The following is a 22,272-nucleotide window of genomic DNA, read 5'->3' on the forward strand; positions in this document are numbered from 1 at the left end:
CACGGAACCACGAACCAGGAGGCTGTTTGGGTCGTAACAAGTTGGAAGATGCAGAGGTCCTGGTTAAGGTTGCAAGTTTGTAAGTTAAACAAGGAGCAGCATTTTCTTTTTATTTATTTATTCATTTTAGAGAGGAGAGAGAGAGAAAGGGAGGAGGAGCAGGGAGCATCAACTCCCATATGTGCCTTGACCAGGCTAGTGCAGGTTTCGAATCAGCGACCTCAGCATTCCAGGTTGACGCTTTATCCACTGCGCCACCACAGGTCAGGCAGGAGCAGCATTTTCATCCTCTGCACAGACCAGAAATGTAAGCACGCAGGACAGGCCCTGGGCAGGTAACTCAGTGGGTTAGAGCATCACCCCGATATGCAGGTTCAATTCCCAGTCAGGGCACAAGGAAGAACCAACCAATGAGTGTATAAGTGGAACAATAGATCGATGTTTTCTCTTTTCCTCTCTAAAATCATCAGATAAATACTTTCAAATGCAAGGTGGTCAACATGCTGTTTGCTGGACCCCAGAGGGGCTGTGGGCTGCCAGACGTGCAAGCCTACTAGGTGCCCAGATGGGGACTAGTCTTAGCATTTTGATATGATTCTATTTGCATATTTCATCCAACTCTTTCTTTCCCTCCACTCCCCTACCATCTGAGGTTAAGAAGTTGGCTTTCTATCTCAAGTCTGTTAAGGGCTACAAAAGGAGGGTGGTTGTTCAGCAGGAAGAGAATGAACATCAGCCAAATATGGATAAGAGGACAAAGCTCAAAGGTTTTCTTTTGGGTTGTAAGTGGAATGATTGTGTATATTAGGGCACAAGTGTTGCCGTTATTCTTAGGTGGGTCTTTAGTATAAAGAGGAGTATTCGGGTGCCACGGTGAAAAGGGGTGGGTGGACTGGGGCGCTCCATTCCGTGCCAACTTGGAAAGTGAACTTCTAGAATCCCCTTCCCCACTGTTTATGGTTAGGGTTGGCCACAGAAGTAGCATGAATTGTATAACGTGGAAGGGCACCAGGGTAGTAGTGCTGGCCAGGTACTCATGTCCAGAGCTTCCCTACCTGTGTGGGGTCCCTTCCCTTGCACCACCCTCCACCCACCGCGGCTCTCGGCCAGGTGCGAGCATGCCCCAGTGAAAGCACCTGCTCCTCCTTCCCGACCCCGGGAAGCCAGTGCGCTGCCAGCGGGGGGCCTGAGGCTCCCATGCCTCTGCTGTACTGACCTCATGTCCCTCTCTCCTCCTCACCTGCCTGTCCTGGGACTTAAGGCTCTCAGCATCAGATGCAGAGGCAACTGTCCAACCCACGTGTGGTCAAACCCACGGGGCCGCGTGTGGTCAAACCCACGGGGCCGCGCACACCCGCGGCGCTGCCAGTCCCAGGCCGGGTGGCTATTTGTAGTGGCCGCCTCTGTCCTAAAGCACCGAGGCTGAATGCCACCCTGCGGCCCTACAGGGTGGAGGGCCCACAACGCCAGGCCCTTCGCAGGGAGGGAGAGGGTCACCCCCTCGGGCAGAGGGTGGGGGGCAAATGGGACTGCGGCCCTGTCCGCGCTCTCGGCTTCAGCGAGCGCCCCTGACCACGCCCGGGCCCGGCGGAAACTGGCCCACGGCCGGACGCCACCCTGGGTGTGGCCTGGAGCCCCGCGGCCCGGCGGCACCGGCGGGGTCGGGATGGCGGCCCGCAGCACAGCGCGCCCCGGTCCCCAGCATACCGGACCGCGGGAGGCAGGGAAGACGGGACAGCAACCCGGAGCGCCAGGACCGACTGCCGACCGGAAAAGAACTCAGCCGGCCAGAAAAGAAAGCGGCGCGACCTGCCACTTCCGGGGGCGGGGGCGGGTGTGGATGGGCGGAGCCTTTGCGCCACGGCCCCGCCCCCGCCGGCGTGCCTAGCGATTCTTTCCGCGTCTCTCAGTCAATCCATCAATCCGTTGGTCCGTCCGTCCATCCATCCATCCGTCCCAAGCACGCGGCTGCGGCAGGTGCAGGCGGGGTCCTCCGTATCCCAGCAGGCGAGCACGGGCGGGGGTTCGGGCCGGGCGGGCGCGGTTTCCTTTGGGGCGTAGAGACCCCCCACTGCGTCCGTCCGGGGCCGCAGAGGTGCCACCCTCCACCGGACCTCAGTTTCCCGGCCCGGCCCGCCCCACACGACGAGGTGGAGCGGCTGCGTGGGGCGACGGATGCCGTCTGGGGCCCCGATGACCCCTCCCGGGCCCCTTGGGACGGTTGGCCTCGGTGGCTGCGGTTTTCTTGAGCAACCCCTGCGGCCTGAGTTTCCTGCTGCTCGCGGTCGGGGGGAGGGCGCACCGAGGGACCCCGGGGTGGCTGACGGGCGCGCCCCAGCGGAGCGGAGAAGGCACCCCCTTTAGGGTTCCCCTGGCTATTACCGGGTTGAAGGCGTGAAGGGAGCAGAGGGACTGTTTTTCCCCTTTGGCCGGGTAGGCGTCTAGGGCTGCGGTACCACGGGAGCCCTCGCACAGACTCGCCACACCCCCATCCAGGCCGGATCCGGGCTCCTCCATCATGGGCTGGGGAGCTGGCGGCAGCTGCACCCCGCGCCCACCCATCCGCCAGCAGCCTGCGTCCGAGACCCGCGTGGTCACTGTGGTCTTCCTTGGCCTGCTGCTGGACCTCCTGGCCTTCACTCTGCTGCTGCCGCTACTGCCCGGGCTGCTGGAGAGCCACAGCCGTACCCACGTGAGCCCCTATCTGCCGTCTGCCACTCCATTTCCTGCTGCTCAGCCCCCAGGGTGCCTGCCCGCTGGCCCCAGCGGCTCAGGGACTCCCCAATCAATGCTTCTTGTCCAGCAGGATCCTCTCTATGGCTCATGGCAGCAAGGGGTGGACTGGTTTGCTGCAGCCATCGGGATGCCAGCGGAGAAGAGGTACAACAATGTCCTGTTTGGAGGTACGGTCCTGAGCCCCATTCTGGGAGCCCTATAGGGTCCTATCTCTAGACCCTGCCCTCTTCACTGCCTGGGCTCCTGTCTTCATGCCCAGGTTCTTGTCTGTCTCCGTTCTCCCAGGCACCAGGTGCGCCCTCTTTGAGTGTCCGCTCTCTGTCAAGGGCCACTTTGGTTTGAGTCCACGGCCTGGGAGTGCAGGGCCAGTGTGAACAGACCCCTGAGGACTGAGACTGACCTGTGGTGACTGTGACTTCTGTCTCCTTCAGGTCTGATTGGCTCCGTCTTCTCAGTCCTGCAGTTCCTTTCTGCGCCCCTCACAGGGGCCATCTCTGACTGCCTGGGGAGGCGACCCGTGATGCTGCTGTCGCTGGTATGGGTGCCCCCTGGGGTGGTGCTTGAGGGGCCAGTAGCCCTGAGTCTAAGCCAGGCTGTCCAGAGCTGCTACTGCCACCCACAGGACATTGGAAACACAAGTGGCCCTTGAGTGCTTCAGAACAGAGCAGGGACCCAGGGGTGCTGCTGGGTGTGATGGCCCCATTCTGGGCCCTCCTGGCTTCAAGTGACTGTACCCGCCCCTTGGCTCCTGCCCTGAGGTAGGCAGGTCTGGTCACCTCGTATGCCGTGTGGGCTGCCTCAGAGAGCTTCGTGGCCTTCCTGGCCTCCAGGGTGATTGGCGGCATCAGCAAGGGGAACGTCAGCCTCTCCACGGCCATCATTGCTGACCTGGGCTCTCCACCTGCCCGCAGCCGAGGCATGGTGAGTGCACATGCTGGGGGACAAGGGGCTGGGGACCCCAGGGCCTGCGTGTCCCTCCTGGCTCAGGTGGCCTTCTTTCCAGGCAGTCATCGGGGTGGCCTTCTCGCTGGGTTTCATGTTGGGCCCTATGCTGGGCGCCTCGCTGCCTGTGCAGACGGCACCCTGGCTGGCCCTGCTCTTCGCCATCTCTGACCTGCTGTTTGTCTTCTGCTTCCTGCCAGAGACGCTGCCCCCAGAGAAGCGGGTATGGGGGACCCAGAAACTATTGACAGGTCCTAGGGCTGGGGGGTCACTTCTGTGGGCCTGTAGGGAGTCCATTGTGTGTCAGGGGAGGCCAGGTTGTTCTCTGCTTGTGTCCGAAGGCTCTTGGGGACTCAGTGCCTCTTCTGGTGTCCTGGGCTCCCAGGCTCCCTGCCTCTAAGGCCTGGTGGGTGGACTGGAGGCCAGGCTGCTGGGGTCGAGCAGGTTTGGGTCACGCCCCTCCCCAGGATGCCGGGCCTCGGGGTACCCCCAGCCCCCAGCAGGTCTCTCCAGTTCTGCCTCCTGCCAGGCACCCTCCATCAGCCTGGGATTCCGAGCTGCTGCCGATCTGCTCAGCCCACTGGCTCTGCTCCGCTTCTCTGCTGTGGCCCGTGGCCAGGACCCACCCACTGGAGACAGTAAGCAGCAGCTACTCACGAGGATGGGGCTCCCCCGGCTGCTGTCGGGCTGTGGACCCCTCACACCCATGCCCACTGCCCCCCAGGGCTCAGCCACCTGCGCCGCCTGGGCCTGGTCTACTTCCTCTTCCTCTTCCTGTTCTCGGGCCTGGAGTACACGCTGAGCTTCCTTGCACACCAGCGCTTCCAGTTCAGCAGGTGGGAGTGCGGGCCCTTGAGGGGCCTTGCCTGGGGACAACCTGCCATCTCCCCATCCCCCTGGCCCTAGCCCAGGAACGGGCACTGGGCCACCAAGGCTGGGAAGCTAAGGTCCCTCCCCCCAACCCAACCCTCAGCCTGCAGCAAGGAAAGATGTTTTTCTTCATCGGCCTCACCATGGCCACCATCCAGGGCGCCTACGCCCGGAGGATCAGCCCCGGCAGGGAAACTGCAGCTGTGAAGCGGGTATGAGGGTTCCCCGGAAGTTGGGGGGGGGAGTCTCCTGAGCTCGGCTGAAGCGGCAGGAGGTCCTGAGGTCTGCTCTGCCTCCCCCAGGCCCTCCTACTGCTTGTTCCCGCCTTCCTCCTCATCGGCTGGGGGCGCACACTGCCTGTGCTGGGCCTGGGGCTGCTGCTCTACTCCTTTGGTGAGTGGGCCTGCCAGGGCCTGAGGTGTGCCTGTGGGGAGCTGGTGGCTGCAAGAGTCACAAGCTCTCCATCTCTGCTCTGGGCTGACGGGCGCCTCCCTGATGTTCCCCTCTAGCTGCTGCTGTTGTGGTCCCCTGCCTGTCCTCTGTGGTCGCTGGATATGGTGAGGCCCTTCCCAGCTGAGAAAGCCCGGGGTGGGAAGAGACCGGCAGGCACCTGATGGCTCCCTCCCTCTCCCCTACAGGCTCACCTGGGCAGAAGGGCGTGGTCATGGGCACCCTGCGGAGCCTGGGTGCACTGGCCAGGGCGATGGGGCCCATGGTGGCTGCCTCAGGTGAGGGCCCTGGGGAACCAGGCCAGGCCTTGGGGGCTGCTGGCTCCTGGCTGGAGCCTCCTTCACTGGCCTGCCTCTGCTCCTGCCTCCTTAGTTCTGGCCCGGTAAACCCACAGCTTGGCCCTGCCGCCCTGAGGCTGAGGGATGGGCGGGGACAGGGTGGGCATGAAGTAACTGCTTGCCTGTCTCTCCACAGTGTACTGGCTGGCGGGGGCCCAGTCCTGCTTCACCGTGTGCTCAGGGCTCTTCCTGCTGCCCATCCTCCTCCTGCGGACCCTGAGGCCCACAGCAGAGACAAGCAAGGCCGAGTAGCTAAGCCAGCCTGGCCTAGCCTAGTCCAGCTCAGCCCTGGGGAGTGGAGACAGGAAGTCGGAGACTGGGGCCAGGACCACCCCTAAGGGTTGGGCTGGCCTGACCCCTCCCTTCCCCTGGAGCCCAGCCCAGGAAGCCCCAGGGCCTGCAGCTGGGGTCCCCTCCTCCCAGCGGACCTGGGCAGCCCTGCCTGTTTCACACAGGGTAGGGTCAGAGAATCGGAATCTTCCAGGCTTCCGGTTTGCTTGTTTTTTACTCTGCCAAGAATAAAGCAGCTGTTTTATACCAAGTGCCTCCCTCCACACTCACTATGCTCTGGGAGAACCGGGCACCAGATGCCGAATGCCCGTCACAGCTCCACCAACAGGGCTGCTTGCCTTCGGCACACGGCAAAGGCGGGAATTTGGGTGAACAGGTCAGCACTGGCCGTGACACCTGGCTGTACCCTGTCCACTGGCAGACTAGGGAGGAAGGAGCCTTCTGCTGGGCTGTCCTGTCTGCTCAGCGCTACCCAGGCGGACTGCAGGGTCCGTTCCACATGACAGAGGACTGTTTGGCTGTCCGTGCTCTGAGCCCTGCACAGCAGCCTCGGCCACCACCACCAGTTCCCAGGGAGCAACAGGCTGGCACTGGGGCAGGGCAGCTCTGGGTTAGAAGGTCCTCCCCGGTCCAAAGTGACAAATGGTGTTTCATCAAGAAATAAAACATTTTGGGGTTTTTTGGAACGTGAGACAAACTTCTGGAAATCAGCCCAATTTTAAAGAAACAAAGAAAAGGGATTAAAATGTAAAACTGCTTCCCAGGTTTAGACAAGGATACTGCTTAAAGAACTTTATTTGTGAGTAAAATGTGTTACAATGCAGAAAGGACACAGGGCCTGCCCTCCCAAGCCTGTGTCCATATATGCGACTAAAGTTCATGTTGTGATACAAAGAGTTAAACTATAAAAGTGAAATTAAAGTCATTGCATATGTGGGCTGAAAGGAGGGTCAAAGGAAGAGTCCACAGTGAACTCAAGGACAGGGCAATGGTGGGGAAGGGCACACACCTGGGCAGAGCGACCCACAGAAAAGCAGCTTGCTCGCAGTCAGCTCAAGTGGTGACCAGTGCCATGCAGCTGGCCTCAGTCCTGCTCGGGTGCAGAGGATGTAAGGCCTGAGCCCATGTCTGGCACCAGGTCCACCAAGGGATCCTCCCGCCCCCTGGGGGCCTGTCTGGGGGAGGAGGGACAGGCAGGCTGGCACTGGGCAGCCCCTGGAACAGGTCCTGCTCCAGGAGCCCACATGGCCACCTGCTGGCTCCCACCGAGCAGTGTTCCACTACCCTCCAGGGCCTGGAGAACGAGAGCAAGTTAGCACTGTGAGTGACGGGCATGGTGGCCAGCTGGGACCATCAGCGCCAACTTCTGCCTTGAGCTATGCCTTGTCAAAACCAGGTATCTCTCAGGTTGTTAAAGTAAGAGCAGACCCTCTCTGTTCTAATACCTCCCCCCAAACGGGTAAACAGTGCCACATGGCAGGTCCTAGGGAGAAACTAATGCAGAAGTCACCATTCATGTTCAGTCGCCAATGTAGGATGAATTGCAAATCTGCTGGAAAAAAAAAAAAATTCTAGAAAGGACTCTTCCCCCTACTGATGTACCCTCCCTATATCAGGACTCGAGACCCCAGTGAGAGACACTGAGCCCCGAATCTGGTTCTGGCCGTGGGTAATCAGTGAGACCATGCATAGGTTGCGTTGAGTGTACACAGGCCCGTCAGCTGCTGGGTCCCCAGTCCCGCCCACTCGCCTCTCCTGGGCGGCAGCAGGCAGAGGAGTGTCTGCCCAGGACCAAGGCATTGTGTTTACGATCAAAGTGAGTTCCACTGAGCAGATAACGCCGACAGGAAGCTGTGGGTCTTTCAGTCCCCTGAGACCTTGAGGTGACGGGAGCCGAGCAGGGACAGAGCGTGGGTTACTTAACAACAGAAGGAGAGCAAGAGAGGTCAGGGCCAGAGCCGCAGGGACTCTGACTATGCAGCCAGAATCATGACTGAGCGCCCCCAGGGAGCGCGTCCCTGAGCAGCAGACAGACGGGCACAGAGGTGGACATGGGGGCAAGCCTCCCCAGACCCGAGGCTGAGGCCTGGGCACTGGGGAGGCCACTGCGAGCACAGGCGGCTAGCACCGGTCTACAGGGATGGGTCAGGCGGGAGGGGAGCTCTAGCCACACGGAGGGACAGGCTTGCATTCCATTGCACAGGAAGACAACACGAGACAGTCTGTAGAGGACGGGCCTTCAGCAGTCACTCCTCTTCTTGCTCTTCTTCAGGAAGGAGGGGGTGCGGAACTTCTTCTTCTTTTTGGAAGGGGACTTGCCTGGAGACCCATCGCTGCCAGGGTCTGCGGCAACCCCCTCCTCAGCAGCTGGGGAGGGGGCCTCTTCAGCCGCCTGGGCTGGGGCTGGCTCGGGGCTGGCCACCGTGGGGGACCTGGCGGGGCTTGAAGGGCCACGGGCTTCGCCAAGCCCCTCTTCCTCCTCCTTGTCCAGTGCTGGGAGGCCAAGTGCTTCTGAAGGCTCATCGGGAGACAGGTCAGGGAGAGTCGGCTTAAAGGTGGCGGCATCACTGTCGTCTCCGAAAACAGGATCCTGCGGCAGGTCTAGTAGGCAGGCGGGAGAGACCAGAGTAAGGGGGGACTGCCCAGCCCTCCAAGGGTGCCATCAAGGAGGCGGAGCCCTGGACAGAGACCGCCCCTGTGCTGACTCCAGGGCCTCCACCAAGAGAGAGTAAGAAACTTGAAACCACGTCACTACTTGAAGGCTGGATGGAGCTCACCTTGCGGTGGATTTTGGCTCCTTCTCACAGAAGCGTGCCAGCAAAACCAGGCTCAGTCCCAGGACCTCAGTCCCAGTAAGATGTCAAGGCAACCGGGGAACACTTTCAGTGCACACTGTTCTGCATTAAGCCCTTGAAACGAGGGTGCTCTAGACCCCTAAGGCTGCACATCAGCAGTCCTAACATTAAGCCTAAATCTGGGTCCACAACACCTGGTCTCCCCCAAGGAGAAAGAAACATGGAAAACGATGGCGGCCCATAGACGAGTTAACTCCCCGACCATGTTCAACATCAGCATCACATCAACACTGCCACGGTCATCAAAAGAGGGAGTCAGGTAAAGAAGGGCAAAAATCAAGCCATTTAACACTCTCCATTTTACAGTCTGACCAGGACACATAAAGAACAAAATGTAACCTGTCTTCAGGAAACAGCCCGAGGGCTGGTCTGTAGTGAAGATTCCCATCACCAGACTGGCTGGGAAGAGGGGAGACCAGTTTTGCAGACTTTTAACAACAGCCCACAAAGTTACGAGCGACTGGCAGGTGAGGAGCACCACACCGGGTTAGTGCTTCCACCGCTGGGCGGAACCGCAGGCGGTGGCCGGAGAGCTGAGTGCTGGTGCTAAGTGGCCACAGGGGGCTCGGGCCCCAAACACTGGGCACTTAGCCCTGGACAGCTGGCAAACCCCTCCCTCCTGGAACTGGGCAGGAGGAAGTTGGGAGTCACTCTGCAAAGCATGCAGAGGTGGCCTGTGGGTACTCGAGGAAACCTTATCATTGGACCAAATGTCACATTAAAAAAACAGCGCCAAATGTTGCTCTTCTGCCCCCATTTAAATTAAGCTTTAAGCACTGAGCTTAAGCAAAGGTCCAAACTCATGCAATCCCCAGGCAGCAGGTGGGAAACTCCCACCATGTCTGAACCTAGTCTAGACTCGGGTCTTTCCTCCGAGCAGTCCCAGTCTCTGACCAGGAGCGGCCAGGAGACTCGGAGTGCTCTGCACACTGCTGCCACGTACACAGGAGCTGCCAGGGCAGGCCACCCAGCACACCGCTCTCGGGTGACTGAGCCCCTGCCAGGAAGACCAGGGCCCAGAGTGGAAAAATGGGTACAAATGAGGGGGGCAAGGCAATGTTTTCCTTTTGACTAAACAGGAAACAAAATGTAATAAGCAACAAAGAAGCAGAATGAGGCAAAGCGCAGGGAAGTGGGCCAGGCCGGGCGGTACTTACTATGGCAACAGGTACTCTTTAGCACATCCTCCTGCTTGCAACGCAGCCACAAGAAGAGAAAAGCACAGGTAGAGAAACTATGCATTCAGTCACAGCCGCCAGGTTACAGAGGAGAATGGCTAAGCCATTCTTGTGGGCACAGATGGACAGGAAGGCGAGCCACAGGCTCCCACAGACACAGGAAGCTCGACATACGAGACTGAGGGACAGACAGAAGGCCACACGCCACACACATGCAGTGGGTGGTCTGAGGCCAACGGAGGCCGGTGCTCTCCATGGACTGATAACACGGCAAGTCAAGTGACATCCTGTAGCCCAGACACCACGGACGACATTTCGGGAGGCGTATTATGAGTACAGGAAGGCTTAGGGAACACTGGCATCATAAATGAAGGTGGGTTCCAACCCTGGAGTCTGTCCACCCGCCTGTGGCCTCTCAGTATCCAATCTGTTTTGCCTCAAGTTTCCCGGGAGAGAGCCACACAGGAGCAGAGGTGGCCAGGGCCCAGAACCACGTGCCGTGCTGGTTCCCACATGTGCAAAGGCACATGTCCTCCTTAGTGTCAGCTGCCTTCCTTCCGCTGGACAGGACACCAGTCTGCTCCCCACACCCCCTGCCGTGGACCCCCATCCACACAGCCACGGGCCCTCCCGAACCGGGCAGCCTCGCCCACCCGCAGCCCCGGCTCACCTTCCTCCAGCTTGACAGGGGAGCTGGCAGCAGCAGGGTGCTCTGGGGGACTGCCACCTTTCTGCTCTTGGGTCTCATCCAGGTCCTCTGCAGGTGAACAGAAGGTGAGAAGGGTGTTCAGACGCCACCCTGAGCCTGCACCCCCCTCCGGAGTGGGTGGGCCTTCGCTGGCCCAGGGAAGGCGTGCCTCTGAGGGCAGAGCTGCGAGATCAGGAAGGGCTCATAGCCAGACTGTCTTTAACCTTTTCCACATTCCTCCCCAGAAGAGGATGAAGGAAGTCAATTATCACTGGGGTGTGGATGGGGATTTCAGAAAGAGTTAACTAGCTTTGGATACAAAGATACAAAATTAAATTTCTATTCTTATGCCCAAGAGAACCTGCCAGAGCTACCTCTGTGGATACATTGTGGCTGGTGAGCCCCGAGCCTGGCCTGTCCTCCAGCGAGGTGACGCTCCCCTCCTCCTCACTGTCCAGCCACCCCGGCCGCTGAGCAATCAGCCTGGGGTCCCCAGCACCCTCACCACCCTCCTCGTGACCTCCAGGGACCTGATGTTAGCATTTCTTTGGTTTTAACTTTTTATGCAGAACATTTTCTACCAATAATGGAAACTTGACAATTGTAACAGAACAGTTTCCTTTTCTAAAGAAAATATATGCTAATAAAGACCAGGGGAAACACTGCAGGAACAATGACCCAGGATTCAGAAAGTTCCAAGTCTACCTCTTCTCAGGGAGAAATATACATCCTATTTATTATCCTAGCTCCTGGGATCCTCTCCTTGCATGTCAACTTTCACAGTAACAGCTCAGGACCACCCGCTCGCTATTTTGAACAAGCAGCTGCAATCAGCAAGGCCTCTGATCCCACAGAGATCCCTGAGCCTGCAGGCACCTTCATGAACCAGGTGTCTACCAACCAAGGCCTTTACACCTCCTCTGACTGCACACAACACGCCCCACCCACCCTGGGCCAAGGGCCAGGACCAGTGCCAGGCAGGGGTCTCCTGGCAGTGCTCCCAGAGCATGATCACTACCGTCTCATCCACTCACTGCGGTAACATCCCCCCACTGGGAGCCGCACAAGAAGAGGAAACATTTTTTGTGTGTATGACAGGACAGAGAGAGAGAGGGACAGATAGAAACAGACAGACAGGAAGGAAGAGATGAGAAGCATCAATTCTTCATTGTGGTACCTTAGTTGTTCATTGATTGCTTTGTCATATGTGCCTTGACCAGGGCTACAGCAGACCGAGTAACCCCTTGCTCAAGCCAGTGACCTTGGGCTAAAGCTGGTGAGCTTTGCTCAAACCAGATGAGCCCTGCGCTCAAGCTGGTGACCTCGGGGTTTCAAACCTGGGTTCTCCGTGACCCAGTCCGACACTCTAGCCACCGTGTCACCACCTGGCCAGGCAAGAGGAAACTTATGACTTATGGCTTGATTCAGAAAAGAAAGAAAAGAAAAGAAAAGAAAAGAAAAGAAAAGAAAAGAAAAGAAAAGAAATCCAGGTTTCCATATCCTGGAAGGGCCAGAAGGCAGACACATCCACCGGCACATAAGCTGGGACAGGCGCAGGACCAACGGCTCAGGCCCGCACAGCACCCCTAGTTCACCCTCTGTGGCAGGCAGCGGTGGCCATGGCTCAGAAGGGCCACTCTCCACAGCCCACGGAGCCATTCAAGGGAGAAAACTGCAATCAGGACAGGCTGAGTCCATGTCAGTGAGTTAATTTTAATACACATGGAACAGAAAGTGACTCTGACATTGTACCACACACTACTAATTGGTCTGAAACAAGGTATGAAAGAAGTGGGGCGAGTCAGAGGGTCGAGCAGCCATACAGACTGGCTGGATGACCTGCATCAGCCCAGGAGGGAAGCGCGAGAACCACACACTGCGGGCCTCGCTCCTGGCTGGCCGCCCCCCGGGGCAAACCGAGGAGAAAGTGCGGCCATGCTTCAAGCCTGCGCCTTCAGAACAGAGCAGGGCTGGAGCCGACGGCCCTGAGGACAGCAGCATGGGCTTCCTGGAGGAGTGATATCCATGCCCCAGGGGCTTCCCAGTGCCAACCGATGCTCAGAGAAAGTGACTCACCCCATGTGAACCTTCATGGCAGAGGCTGGGAGAGGCTGGGTCTCTCATTATTCTCAAAAGGTCTGAATCTACTTTTCAAAACATGCTCCATGAGGTTCTGGCTCTTGCAGCCTTTTATTTTCACTTATTGTAAAATAGTCACACCCCATTTTACAAAAACATGCCCTCCTATTTCAGTGAGTGGCCAAGAAAAACAAAGGCTGCACCAGTACCCAGCGAGCATGGCTGCCTGGGAGACAAAAGCATGTCCCAGTGACCCCCCAGGCTGGGGTACCACTGTGGTGGTAAACCAGCAGTGGCCACACACCCCTGTGAGAGAAGACTGGGCGAAGGTGCAGTGCGGACCGTGCCAGGTCCGGGCTCGGCTGCACATGGCCTTGGTCCTGCTCCATCTGTCTCTCGGGGTTACTGTGAGGACTGGATGAAACACGTGCGTTTGCAGCCCTGGGCTCAGGGCCCAGCACTGTGTGTCTGCCCAAAGGCACCTGCTGAGTGTCACTGAGACCATCGGAACCAAAGGAGGCCTCTTCCAGCGAGATGTTCAGAGGAGAGACTACGTATGTCAAGTGCTAAGTGTCTCTTACAAATGACACTGAGACTGGTTTTGCTGCTACCTGTTCAGAGGAATGTCCTGTCCTGACTACTCAGCATGCATGGCAATCCAGCTGGAAGAATCACCACCCATCACACCCGAGTTCTCAGGGTCACATGTGCCTGTGGTGCCACTGAGGCCACGAAGGCCCCACACCCCTCCCTCTCTGCTCCCCCTTCCCATATCTTCACGGCAGGTTCTGAAAACCAGGGCACCTTCAGACCTGGCCTCCACCCATGGCGTGTTGTGTCAGCACAGGAGTCTGGAAGTGGTCACGTGGAGCTCTGAGTGGTCTCCCGCACACGCACTGTGGGCACCCAGCCAGCACACTCATCACAGTGTGACGGACCTGCTCCCTCCAGGCCTGGCCTGAGCCAACAGGGAGGAAACCCTGTGCACAGCGGGGCCCCCAGACCCAGGCGCTCACCTGCGGGGCCCCGAGACCCAGGCGCTCACCTGCGGGGCCCCGAGACCCAGGCGCTCACCTGCGGGGCCCCGAGACCCAGGCGCTCACCTGCGGGGCCCTTGTGCTTGCGCTCCACCTCCCTGCGGTACTCCTCCAGCTCCCGGTCGGTGAGCGTGTTGAAGGGGTTGGGGCCCGTGGTGCTCACAATGACGTGCGGCTGGTACTCCTTCTCGATGATGGCCTTGGAGGCCGTCACCAGTTCCCCCTGTGGACAAGGAGGAACGCTGGGTCTGCAGGAGCCCTGACCACGAGGATCCTCCCCCTCCCAGCCAGGCTGCAGCGCGTGGGGGGGGGCAGCTCTCCAGGGGCACAGACATCCCTGAGGCTCAGGTTAAGCACCAGCCTTCAGCAGTGGGGGACAAGGAACACGACCTTGATGCAACAAAATAAACGTAACAAGAAAAAAGAATCCCAGGGAAGTCTTCAGGTGTCAGAAGCCAAGGCAGCCAAGAGCAGATCAAGAGCACAGACCACCTCAAGGAGAACCCATCCTCACTGACAGATGGGAGGGGACTTTAAGTCAAGTACCTGCCTCACACATCAGAAAATGTCATTATAACACACAGGTGAGGCAGGCTGAGAGAGAGCACAGGGAAGTTCTGTTCTTTTGGTATTGAGAAAGAACAAAATATCAAAACCCACCAGTATTTGTCTGAGGAATTTGGAAAACTGAGGATTTGTAAAAATAATAAGTAAACATATCCATTAAATAAATAATTTTTAAAAAGCAAAGCGCTGAGCAGCACCACTATGGCTCAAAGACCAGGCCCACCTGTCAGGAAGAACAGCCCAGGCAGGCCTAGTATAGCGGGCAGGGCAGGGCCAACACAGTGGGCAAGGCAGGGCACGGCAGGGCAGGGCAGAGAAGGGCAGAGCAGGGCCAACACAGCAGGCAGGGAAGGGCCAGGCAGCAAAGGCCCGGCACAGCGGGCAGGGCATGCAGGGCAGGGCAGGGCAGGGCAGGGCAGAGCAGGGCAGGGCAGAGCAGGGCAGGACAGGGCAGAGCAGGGCAGGACAGGGCAGAGCAGGGCAGAGCAGGGCAGGGCAGGGCAGAGCAGAGCAGGGCAGGACAGGGCAGGGCAGGGCAGAGCAGGGCAGGGCAGGGCAGGGCAGAGTAGGGCAGGGCAGGGCCAACACAGCAGGCAGGGAAGGGCCAGGCAGCAAAGGCCCAACACAGCGGGCAGGGCATGCAGAGCAGGGCAGGGCAGGGCACGGCAGAGCAGGGCAGAGCAGGGCAGGGCAGGGCACGGCAGAGCAGGGCAGGGCAGGGCAGGGCAGAGCAGGGCAGGGCAGGGCAGAGCAGGGCAGGGCAGGGCAGGGCAGGGCAGAGTAGGGCAGGGCCAACACAGCAGGCAGGGAAGGGCCAGGCAGCAAAGGCCCAACACAGCGGGCAGGGCATGCAGAGCAGGGCAGGGCAGGGCAGGGCAGGGCAGGGCAGAGCAGGGCAGAGTAGAGCAGGGCAGGGCAGGGCAGGGCAGAGTAGAGCAGGGCAGGGCAGGGCAGGGCAGAGCAGGGCAGGGCAGGGCAGGGCAGGGCAGAGCAGGGCAGAGCAGGGCAGGGCAGGGCAGGGCAGAGCAGGGCAGAGCAGGGCAGAGCAGGGCAGGGCAGGGCAGAGTAGAGCAGGGCAGGGCAGGCCAGGCCAGGCCCAGGAGGGAGAGAGGAGGGAAGAGAGCCAGGTGAGCAGCCCATGGAGGTGTGAAGTCCACCACACACTCCACGCCCCGTGGCTCAGCCTGGTTGGCCCCTAAACGCTCAGGGGTTCATCTCTGAGAAAGTTACCCAGAGCTCATGCACATGCCCTTTACTTAATGAGAGCTTCCAAACACAACTGACGACAGGAGAATACAGAATCACTGTGATGCCAGGCCTGTCAGCACTCTCCTCAGCAGGGTGAACGTTGGGGCAGACAGACCCTAGCAATGAGCACAGGAGACAGAGCCCAGCCGAGGCTGGGGACACCTGGGCTGAGCGGTCCTGTCCCATGAGCTGGGTACAGAGTGTCTGGAGTCTTCTCGGACTGGTCAGTGAGTGACACAGACTCCAGGGGACAGGAGGAAAGGGCCTACAGGAAATCAGCAACCTGTGCTCAGAGAGGCACAAGATTCGAGAGAACCTGGACGGGTCAAGGTTAGCCCACTTTCTGACCAGGCCTGGTCCAAGTGAACGCTTCTCATTCAGAAGCAGCTCTGCCTCCCCAAGAAAGACTCAAATTCTTCCCACCACCCGGCAGCACTGTGGCCCCAGACAAGCCCCTTCCTGACCAAGGCCTATTTTATTTTACCAAGAGCCTGCTGGGCTGACCATACACTGGCCATCGTGTGAGCACCCCTGGAATCACTGCCAGTGAAACCGGAAGGTATAGGAGGTTTGAGAAATGCTTACATTCATTTAAGTCAACTTTTCAAAATCAGCAAAGGAAAAAACCCATCCCTTGGGTTCTCAGTCAGGAAATAAGCATCTCCACACTCGCCTTACCAGGGAGGGGGTTTATTTATTTATTTTTGTGTGCGCATGAGAGAGTGAGAGAGACAGGCAAGGCGAGAGACGAGAAACAACCTGTAGTTGCAGCACCTTAGTTGTTCGATTGTTGTCTCATATGTGCCTCGACCAGCAGGGGTGGGGGGGCTACAGCTGAACCAATGAGCCCCTTGCTCATGCCAGCGACCATGGGGTCATGTCTATACTCTCTTGCTCAAACTGGACGAGCCTGCACTCAAGCAGGTGACCTTAAGGTCTCGAACCTGGATCCCCAGCATCCTGGGTCAATGCTGCAGCTACTGTACCACAGCCTGGTCAGGCAGGAAGAGGGTGTTTTTAGAACATTAACCAACAGCCCTGTTCATCTGGTTAAAGAGAAGTCCAGCTTGTCAGCAAGCAATGCCACCTTCCAGAAGGAGCTCCGCCATCTGTGCTTTGTGGTTCACAGACAGTGAGAACAACCCTGTCTAGGACGTCAGAGGAGTCAAAGCACATTCTCGCCACCAAAATGAAACATGCTTGCGTGGGAGAAAGACCAAGAGTGCTGATGTGAGCACTCAAAAGAGGGCAGCAGGGACAAGAGGAGCTGGAACAGAGCTTGGGCATGTCCTCAGCTGGGCTTGGTGCCTAGTGGCTTCCTCTGCTGATCCCACCTGGACACAGCCTCCTCGCAGGGCCTGGTCGAACGTTCTGACCCGCGGAGCACGGGGCACTCCCCAGGAATCCCTATCCCACAGCCAGCCAGGAGGGGCCCACGTCTGCACTCCAGGAAGCCTTCACAGGTGACTGTGACACACACCCAGGTCTGAGCACTGATGCACAAGCAAGACCAGCACTGTGACTGGATGAGAAACTGGCAACAGCAGCCTTGAACATGGTCTACCTTCTAGGAGGGCAGCCTTAGAGGGACAAACAGAAACCACTAAATGCGCCCTACTGCCAGAGCCTGTAAAAGCCCCTCTGCCCACAAAGCCAGAGGGCTGCTCTGCTGGGTCTGCCCCGGAGCTCACGGACTCAGCACTCCTTCACACATTGAGAAAACAAAGAGGAACCAACAAGATCACGCAGTACGAAAGCATGAAAACCAGCTGACGGGCTAGAGGCCATCTCTGGCCCCTGCTCTTAGAAGCTCCTCCACGAATGGTCACTGGAAGTAGATTTTAAGGACAAGGGAAAATGGGGCCCACTGAAATAATATGTAATATGCAAAATAATGTTATTAGCAAGGATTCCAGAGAGGAATACAGAATCTCTGGGAAAAATCAGCTTCTCTCTGGCAAGTGGAACATGGATAAATAAAAGGATGCTTGCGTCTCATTGGAGGTGTGTTCACTGAGAGCCAGGCCTTGAGAATTTCCTCTGGACACAGGAAGAACGCCCGAGCCCTGAACCCTGTGAGCAGCCCCTGCCCTCGGCACCGGGCGCTGTGTACCAGCAGCCTCAGAGGCTGGCCTCCCGCCTGCACATGTAACTCCAGACGGACTCCTCACTGACTGAACACAGGAGGTAGGTGTGTACCTGGAGAATTATAATTTCGGGTTTCAAATTTTCAGTCTTTTTCCCCTTTGCAACATTAAAAAAATTATCTAGGGTGTTTTGGAAGGTCAAAATAAATACATTTATAATCAACAAGCACTGACAAAGACTGTCCTGCTTTTCTCCCACAGCAGGGAGACCTTCCCTCCACCCACCCGACTGCACGTAACTGCGTGCACGGCCCCTGCAGAGCGGGAGCAGGCCTCGTGGCAGCACGGCCAGCACTGACCTATCCCACGCAGGACTTCCAAGAAGCACGCCAGCGTTAACATGGCCACTTCTCAGCAACCATGCAGAATGCTGAAAACTGTAAAAATGACTTCATACCAAATGTTTCAGTTACAGAATAGAGGCGGTAGAACAGAACCTTCTGTATAGTCTCACAAAAGATATAGGGACCCGTGTATAGCTACGTCAGTAACTAGGACAATGCCAGAGGGAACGGACAGGTGAGGGACAGGCAGGTAGAAGGCAGTACGTGCCGAAGGCAGTTGAGGGCAGGGCAGCAAGTACCTTTCTAAAAGAGAGAGATTTAGCTGGACTAAAGGTCTGCTCTGTGAGCTCGAGCCCTTCGATTGTCTCCGTGCAGTCAGAAAGGGGTGCGTCCTGCAACAGTAAACCGAGTCAGCAGAGCCCCAGGCCCAGCTTGAAGTACCAACCGAGCACACAGGATGGCACCGCCGAGAGCATGCAGCAGAGACAGCGGCACAGGGACGGCAGCGGACATAGCGCTGCCACGTGCAAGCACAGACCCCATGTCAGGACCAAGACTGGCCATCGGAAGAGGCAGTGACAACCTATACTGCAGTCACGTGTAAGGTTCCAGAGGCAACTACTTACACGGTCACCATCCATGGGCCCCAAGGCACCATCCCTTTATAGAAATGTGGGTCACTGTGGACAGCAACATGGACAAGAACAAGTCTACCGAAGCCCCTGGTCTAGCAGCTCACGTGGCACACCAGCACTCAGTCTGGGCAGTGGTCCCCACGCAGCCATGCTGCCCCCACACAGGCATGCACTGCACGGAGCAGGCTGGGAGGACAGCCCCGGCATGCTCGTGCTGGGACGACAGCTCAGGAAAAAGTGGCCGTGATTTCTCATCAGGAAGGTTTTTAACAAAGACGGGTTGCCTAGAACACTTACCTCACAGTCATTCTCTCCAAACTTAAAAAAAAACCCAATAATTTCTGAGCTCTCACCTGGACAAGGCTCCTGTCCATCACTACACCACACAAAACCTGGGACTGGGGGCCGGCCGTCTTAATGTCCTGCAAGTTCTGCTCTCGGATCTAAGGATGGCAAGGAGAGAAACACACATCAACAGCACAGACGCCTCACCAGGACTGGAACTCCTGCCCACAGACACATGCTGGCCAAACCTCCCGTCTGCCCAGCCCCCACCGATCCTGCCCGAGTACCTGAGCACCGGGCCTGCGCCTGCTGGAGGGCGCTGGTCCCGCCCACTACGCATGGGTACGAGGGGAGGGAAGGCCCGTTCCTATATTCTGCACCTTCCGCATGACCTGGGCAAGCACTCCCTCCCTTGGGGAAACTCTCTCTGTGTCCATCCTATCAGGACACTGTGAAGGTGGTGGGTCTTGTGCTCTGATACATCCCAGTTCACAGGGTCCCCCCCCCCAATGCTGACAGGCAGAGTAAAGGCTCTGCATGCCAGAAACAGGCTGTGCAGCCTCCGGTTCCGCCCTGCTGCGGAACTGCCAACTCAAGAACGACGGGCCCCAAGCCACCTGCTGCTTCTGACCACACTTTTAGCACAACAGCAGCAGTGCAGCAGTGACCTCAGCTGCAATAACGGTGTCAGCGAAGTCCTCGGCCGGAGCCAGCTCTCTCTGCCCCACAGCAGCGAGATCCCACCACCCACACACGAATACGCACCTTGTTCCTCATCTCCTGGACCTCTTTCGGGTTTGTGTTCAATGGAACAAACAGGTTAGGGACAGCAGAGGTGGAAGTTCTATGTCCATCCTCTTTAGTCCACTGTAATATCAAGAACAGTTGAAACATCAGAATTGGGACCAGGGTAAATGACACCACCACTTATCTCACATGTCATGCACTGCACATCACAGAGAATGAACCAATGAGCACACTCCTGTGCCACCGCAGCAGTACCATCGGCAGGGCGTGTCCAGACAGAAACCAGGAATGGCTCACTGGCCAGGGTCATGTGGAAAGCCCCGCTGAAATCTAGGGTCTGACACAAGCTGATCACAGAGCTGTGCCTGTTACTCCCGTGGACCAGCCGGTGGGGACCCTTCAGAGCACATTGGTTCACTGGTCTGAGCATCAGCACCACAGCCAGCTGGAAGCATGAGATGACAGGGTGTGGAAAGCGATGTGGTGTGCTCCCGGAGGGAGGGGCACTGGTGCTGGGAGGCAGGAGTGGGCATCACCAAAGTTCTGCATTGAAATGAACTATAGCCTCAGAAGGTATTATTTGTCACTATTTCAACCCAAGAGAGTCACTGAATGGACACTTATGCACCCGGAGGAAGATTTGGTGATGTCGAATATTTTATATAACTTCGTACTTGGACTGTTACAAAAATATCCCAGACGAACTTGAAGCGCTATGACCCTGCCTAGAAGGCTGTTTTAGGTGTCAGTGCACATTGGCAGCAGCCTGCGCCTTTCATGTATATATATTTTTTTGGATCTCCAATCAAATATGACCTTTTTAATCACATTGTAGTTCTAAGGCATCAGTAGGCACTGAACATTAAAACAAGCCCACCTTAGAGAGCAGATGTTATGCTTTTCAGAGGAGTCTCAGAGGCACTCAGAGCGCCAGATGCCATGAGGCCGGGAGGAAGCGGGAGTGGCGGGCTCAGCACTGTGGGGAGTGCGATGGGCGCGGAGCTGGGAGGTACTCACTGACGTTATCTTCAGATTACACAACTCCAGCTTGCCATTAAAGATCACTTTCAGTCAAAACATGAAACCAGCAATTTCAGGAGCTTGACCACGTTTGCAAACTTGAAACAGTGACTGTAGGTGAATATACCAACCTGGGAGCACGCACGGGCACGCACGGGGTCACTCCAGAACAAGAACACATTCCAGTGCTGACCAAGCTTCCCTCCACGTCAGCACTGACTACAACACCCAAATAACTTCACACTTGTTCACGCTAACAGCACATGTGGCGCAAAGCTGCTGCCACACACACTTCGGAAAAATCTGGCACAGCATTCGGCACCGTGTACAGATATCAGCACAAAGTCTTTTAGGCCCACTCCCTTTAACAAGTAAAATCAATAAAAACAAAACAAATGACACGAGAAAAGAAAGAGGGAGGGGGTTGAGGGAAGGGAGGGCAGGAGGCAGGAGGAGAGGAGGGCCGGCTCACACCCTGAGCGGCTGCCCACGGCAGCCCGTCCTTGGGGCAGAGGCTCTGTCGCCGCCTGAGCCTCAGGAAACAGCAGCAGCACCTGGGAGGACAGGACTCCGACAGGTCTCTGGAGTCAGAGCACCTGGGAGGAGGCCCGCTGTGCCGGGGGCCTGCGCTCCCTCCGCCTGCACTTCGGGCGGGACTAGTAGTGCAGAGCTGGGTCTGCCCATCTGTGTCCTCAACGGCTCCACTGCAGGAGCAGGGGACTGTCCAGGCTAAGCTAGGGCCGGGAAGACCATCTTCACAGCGGAGGCTAAGGGCCAGGACCGCGAGGACAGCTCGGGGCCGGGTAACTAGGGGCGTGAAGCACGCTGGCAGCAACCGTCCGCTGCTGGTGCCTGTGTGGCCTGCGCTGCACTTGGGTCATGCCACACCCAGCAAGAGTCAGAAGACTCCGCGATGGCCGTCTACTCACATGCAACAGTCCATGCAGGAGGCAGCTGCTGAGGGCGTTCGGAGGCTTTGGGATAAAAGCGGGGGCAGAGGCCTAACAAGAGAGGACCGGGTCAGCCAAGAAATCACCAAGAGCCCAGAGGAGAAACTGCGTAAGAAAACGCTCGACATGTTGAAGAACAGATAAAGTGACCTACTGAGACCACTGGTGTTTACAACACCGAATAAACAGGCCACGACTGAACTGCCTTTTGGCGCCTAAAGTAGTAAGATTCCTCAGATACAATGTGACTTAAACGGCAGCTTCTAGGTTTAGGTTAGTACGCGTTAGTTGGTACTTTTGCTAAGTACACAGTTAGGTAAAGATGGAAATACTAGAGAGGGACAATGTATCTTAAGCAGTTTCAAGCAGACAGTACTATTTGCATTACGTCTGACTAATAAAGTAGATGTGGGTTCTGGCTACAGAAGGTTAACAGGAAGCTTCGCCTTGAATCTCGGGTCAGCAGGGCTGGTTCCCAAAGCCTCCGAAGCCCCAGCTACCCAACTTGCTCTACATCATCTAACTATGAACAGTAAGGTAGGCACAGACCAAGCAGTTGGTAATACAGCTTGGCACGCAGACACCGGACGAGAGAGACTGCAGCAAGGGTTTCACGTGATCGTGTGTAATGTTCGTCCACACCTTAGTCTTCGACTTGGGGCTGCTTCCACTCTGCCCTTCCTCAGAGCCATCGTCACCCCGGCCAGAGTTCAGCCATCTTGTCTTGTCTCGTTGCTGCTTCTGAAAACTGTGTCTGAGAGGAGAGCAAGTGCCCGAATCACCATCACTAGCAAAGGAGTAACCTGTGACACTAGCAGGAACCTCCACATCGCTGTATTTTTTAGACTTCTCTCTCAGAGCCGGGTATCGGTACGGGTAGCCAGTTCTGTAACCCTAGGGTCCAAAGAGAGTGAAAGACAGTCAA

The 22,272-nt window shown here is 57.4% G+C and overlaps 2 protein-coding genes across 21 annotated transcripts in view; one reads left to right on the forward strand and one right to left on the reverse strand.

Annotated features, from left to right (window-relative positions):
* The first annotated feature begins 1,317 nt into the window (after positions 1-1,317).
* Positions 1,318-5,877, forward strand: MFSD10 (major facilitator superfamily domain containing 10). 8 transcript variants are annotated; one of them, XM_066233652.1, is made up of 13 exons: positions 1,318-2,007; positions 2,497-2,692; positions 2,807-2,880; positions 3,168-3,271; positions 3,499-3,657; positions 3,740-3,901; positions 4,208-4,316; positions 4,403-4,514; positions 4,652-4,760; positions 4,851-4,941; positions 5,058-5,105; positions 5,187-5,380; positions 5,473-5,877. In XM_066233652.1, exons 1-13 carry the CDS (start codon positions 1,524-1,526, stop codon positions 5,554-5,556), a joined length of 1,926 nt encoding a protein of 641 aa, XP_066089749.1. In that variant the 5' UTR covers positions 1,318-1,523; the 3' UTR covers positions 5,557-5,877. The 8 variants fall into 8 exon arrangements, with proteins under 8 accessions (XP_066089749.1, XP_066089750.1, XP_066089751.1 ...); XM_066233653.1 differs by having other exon boundaries at positions 1,318-1,977; XM_066233654.1 differs by having other exon boundaries at positions 1,320-2,007; positions 5,187-5,276.
* A 527-nt stretch (positions 5,878-6,404) lies between these two features.
* The window catches only part of ADD1 (adducin 1), a 102,920-nt gene continuing 87,052 nt past the window's right edge, over positions 6,405-22,272 (reverse strand). For 4 of the 13 annotated variants that reach the window (XM_066233640.1, XM_066233639.1, XM_066233642.1 and 1 more), the window contains 7 exons: positions 21,897-22,241; positions 19,396-19,497; positions 18,699-18,788; positions 18,010-18,102; positions 13,531-13,687; positions 10,331-10,417; positions 6,405-8,228 (listed from right to left, as the gene is read on the reverse strand). In XM_066233640.1, the coding sequence (XP_066089737.1) occupies positions 7,867-8,228; positions 10,331-10,417; positions 13,531-13,687; positions 18,010-18,102; positions 18,699-18,788; positions 19,396-19,497; positions 21,897-22,241 (1,236 nt within the window). In that variant the 3' untranslated portion in view covers positions 6,405-7,866. Of the gene's footprint in view, positions 8,229-9,638; positions 9,674-10,330; positions 10,418-13,530; positions 13,688-18,009; positions 18,103-18,698; positions 18,789-19,395; positions 19,498-21,896; positions 22,242-22,272 lie in introns of those variants that run through there. The other 9 variants (XM_066233648.1, XM_066233646.1, XM_066233643.1 and 6 more) reach the window with 9 other exon arrangements.

This window comes from Saccopteryx bilineata, chromosome 5 (genome assembly GCF_036850765.1).
Source record: "Saccopteryx bilineata isolate mSacBil1 chromosome 5, mSacBil1_pri_phased_curated, whole genome shotgun sequence".
Taxonomy (NCBI): Eukaryota; Metazoa; Chordata; class Mammalia; order Chiroptera; family Emballonuridae; genus Saccopteryx; species Saccopteryx bilineata.

Excerpts from the sequence above, each read along its gene's own strand:
- MFSD10 (XM_066233652.1), top strand. The coding sequence starts at position 1,524 with ATGGGACTGCGGCCCTGTCCGCGCTCTCGGCTTCAGCGAGCGCCCCTG. Across the intron at positions 2,693-2,806 it reads AGAGCCACAGCCGTACCCAC|GATCCTCTCTATGGCTCATG; the intron begins GTGAGCCCCTAT and ends CTTGTCCAGCAG. Across the intron at positions 4,761-4,850 it reads AAACTGCAGCTGTGAAGCGG|GCCCTCCTACTGCTTGTTCC; the intron begins GTATGAGGGTTC and ends TGCCTCCCCCAG.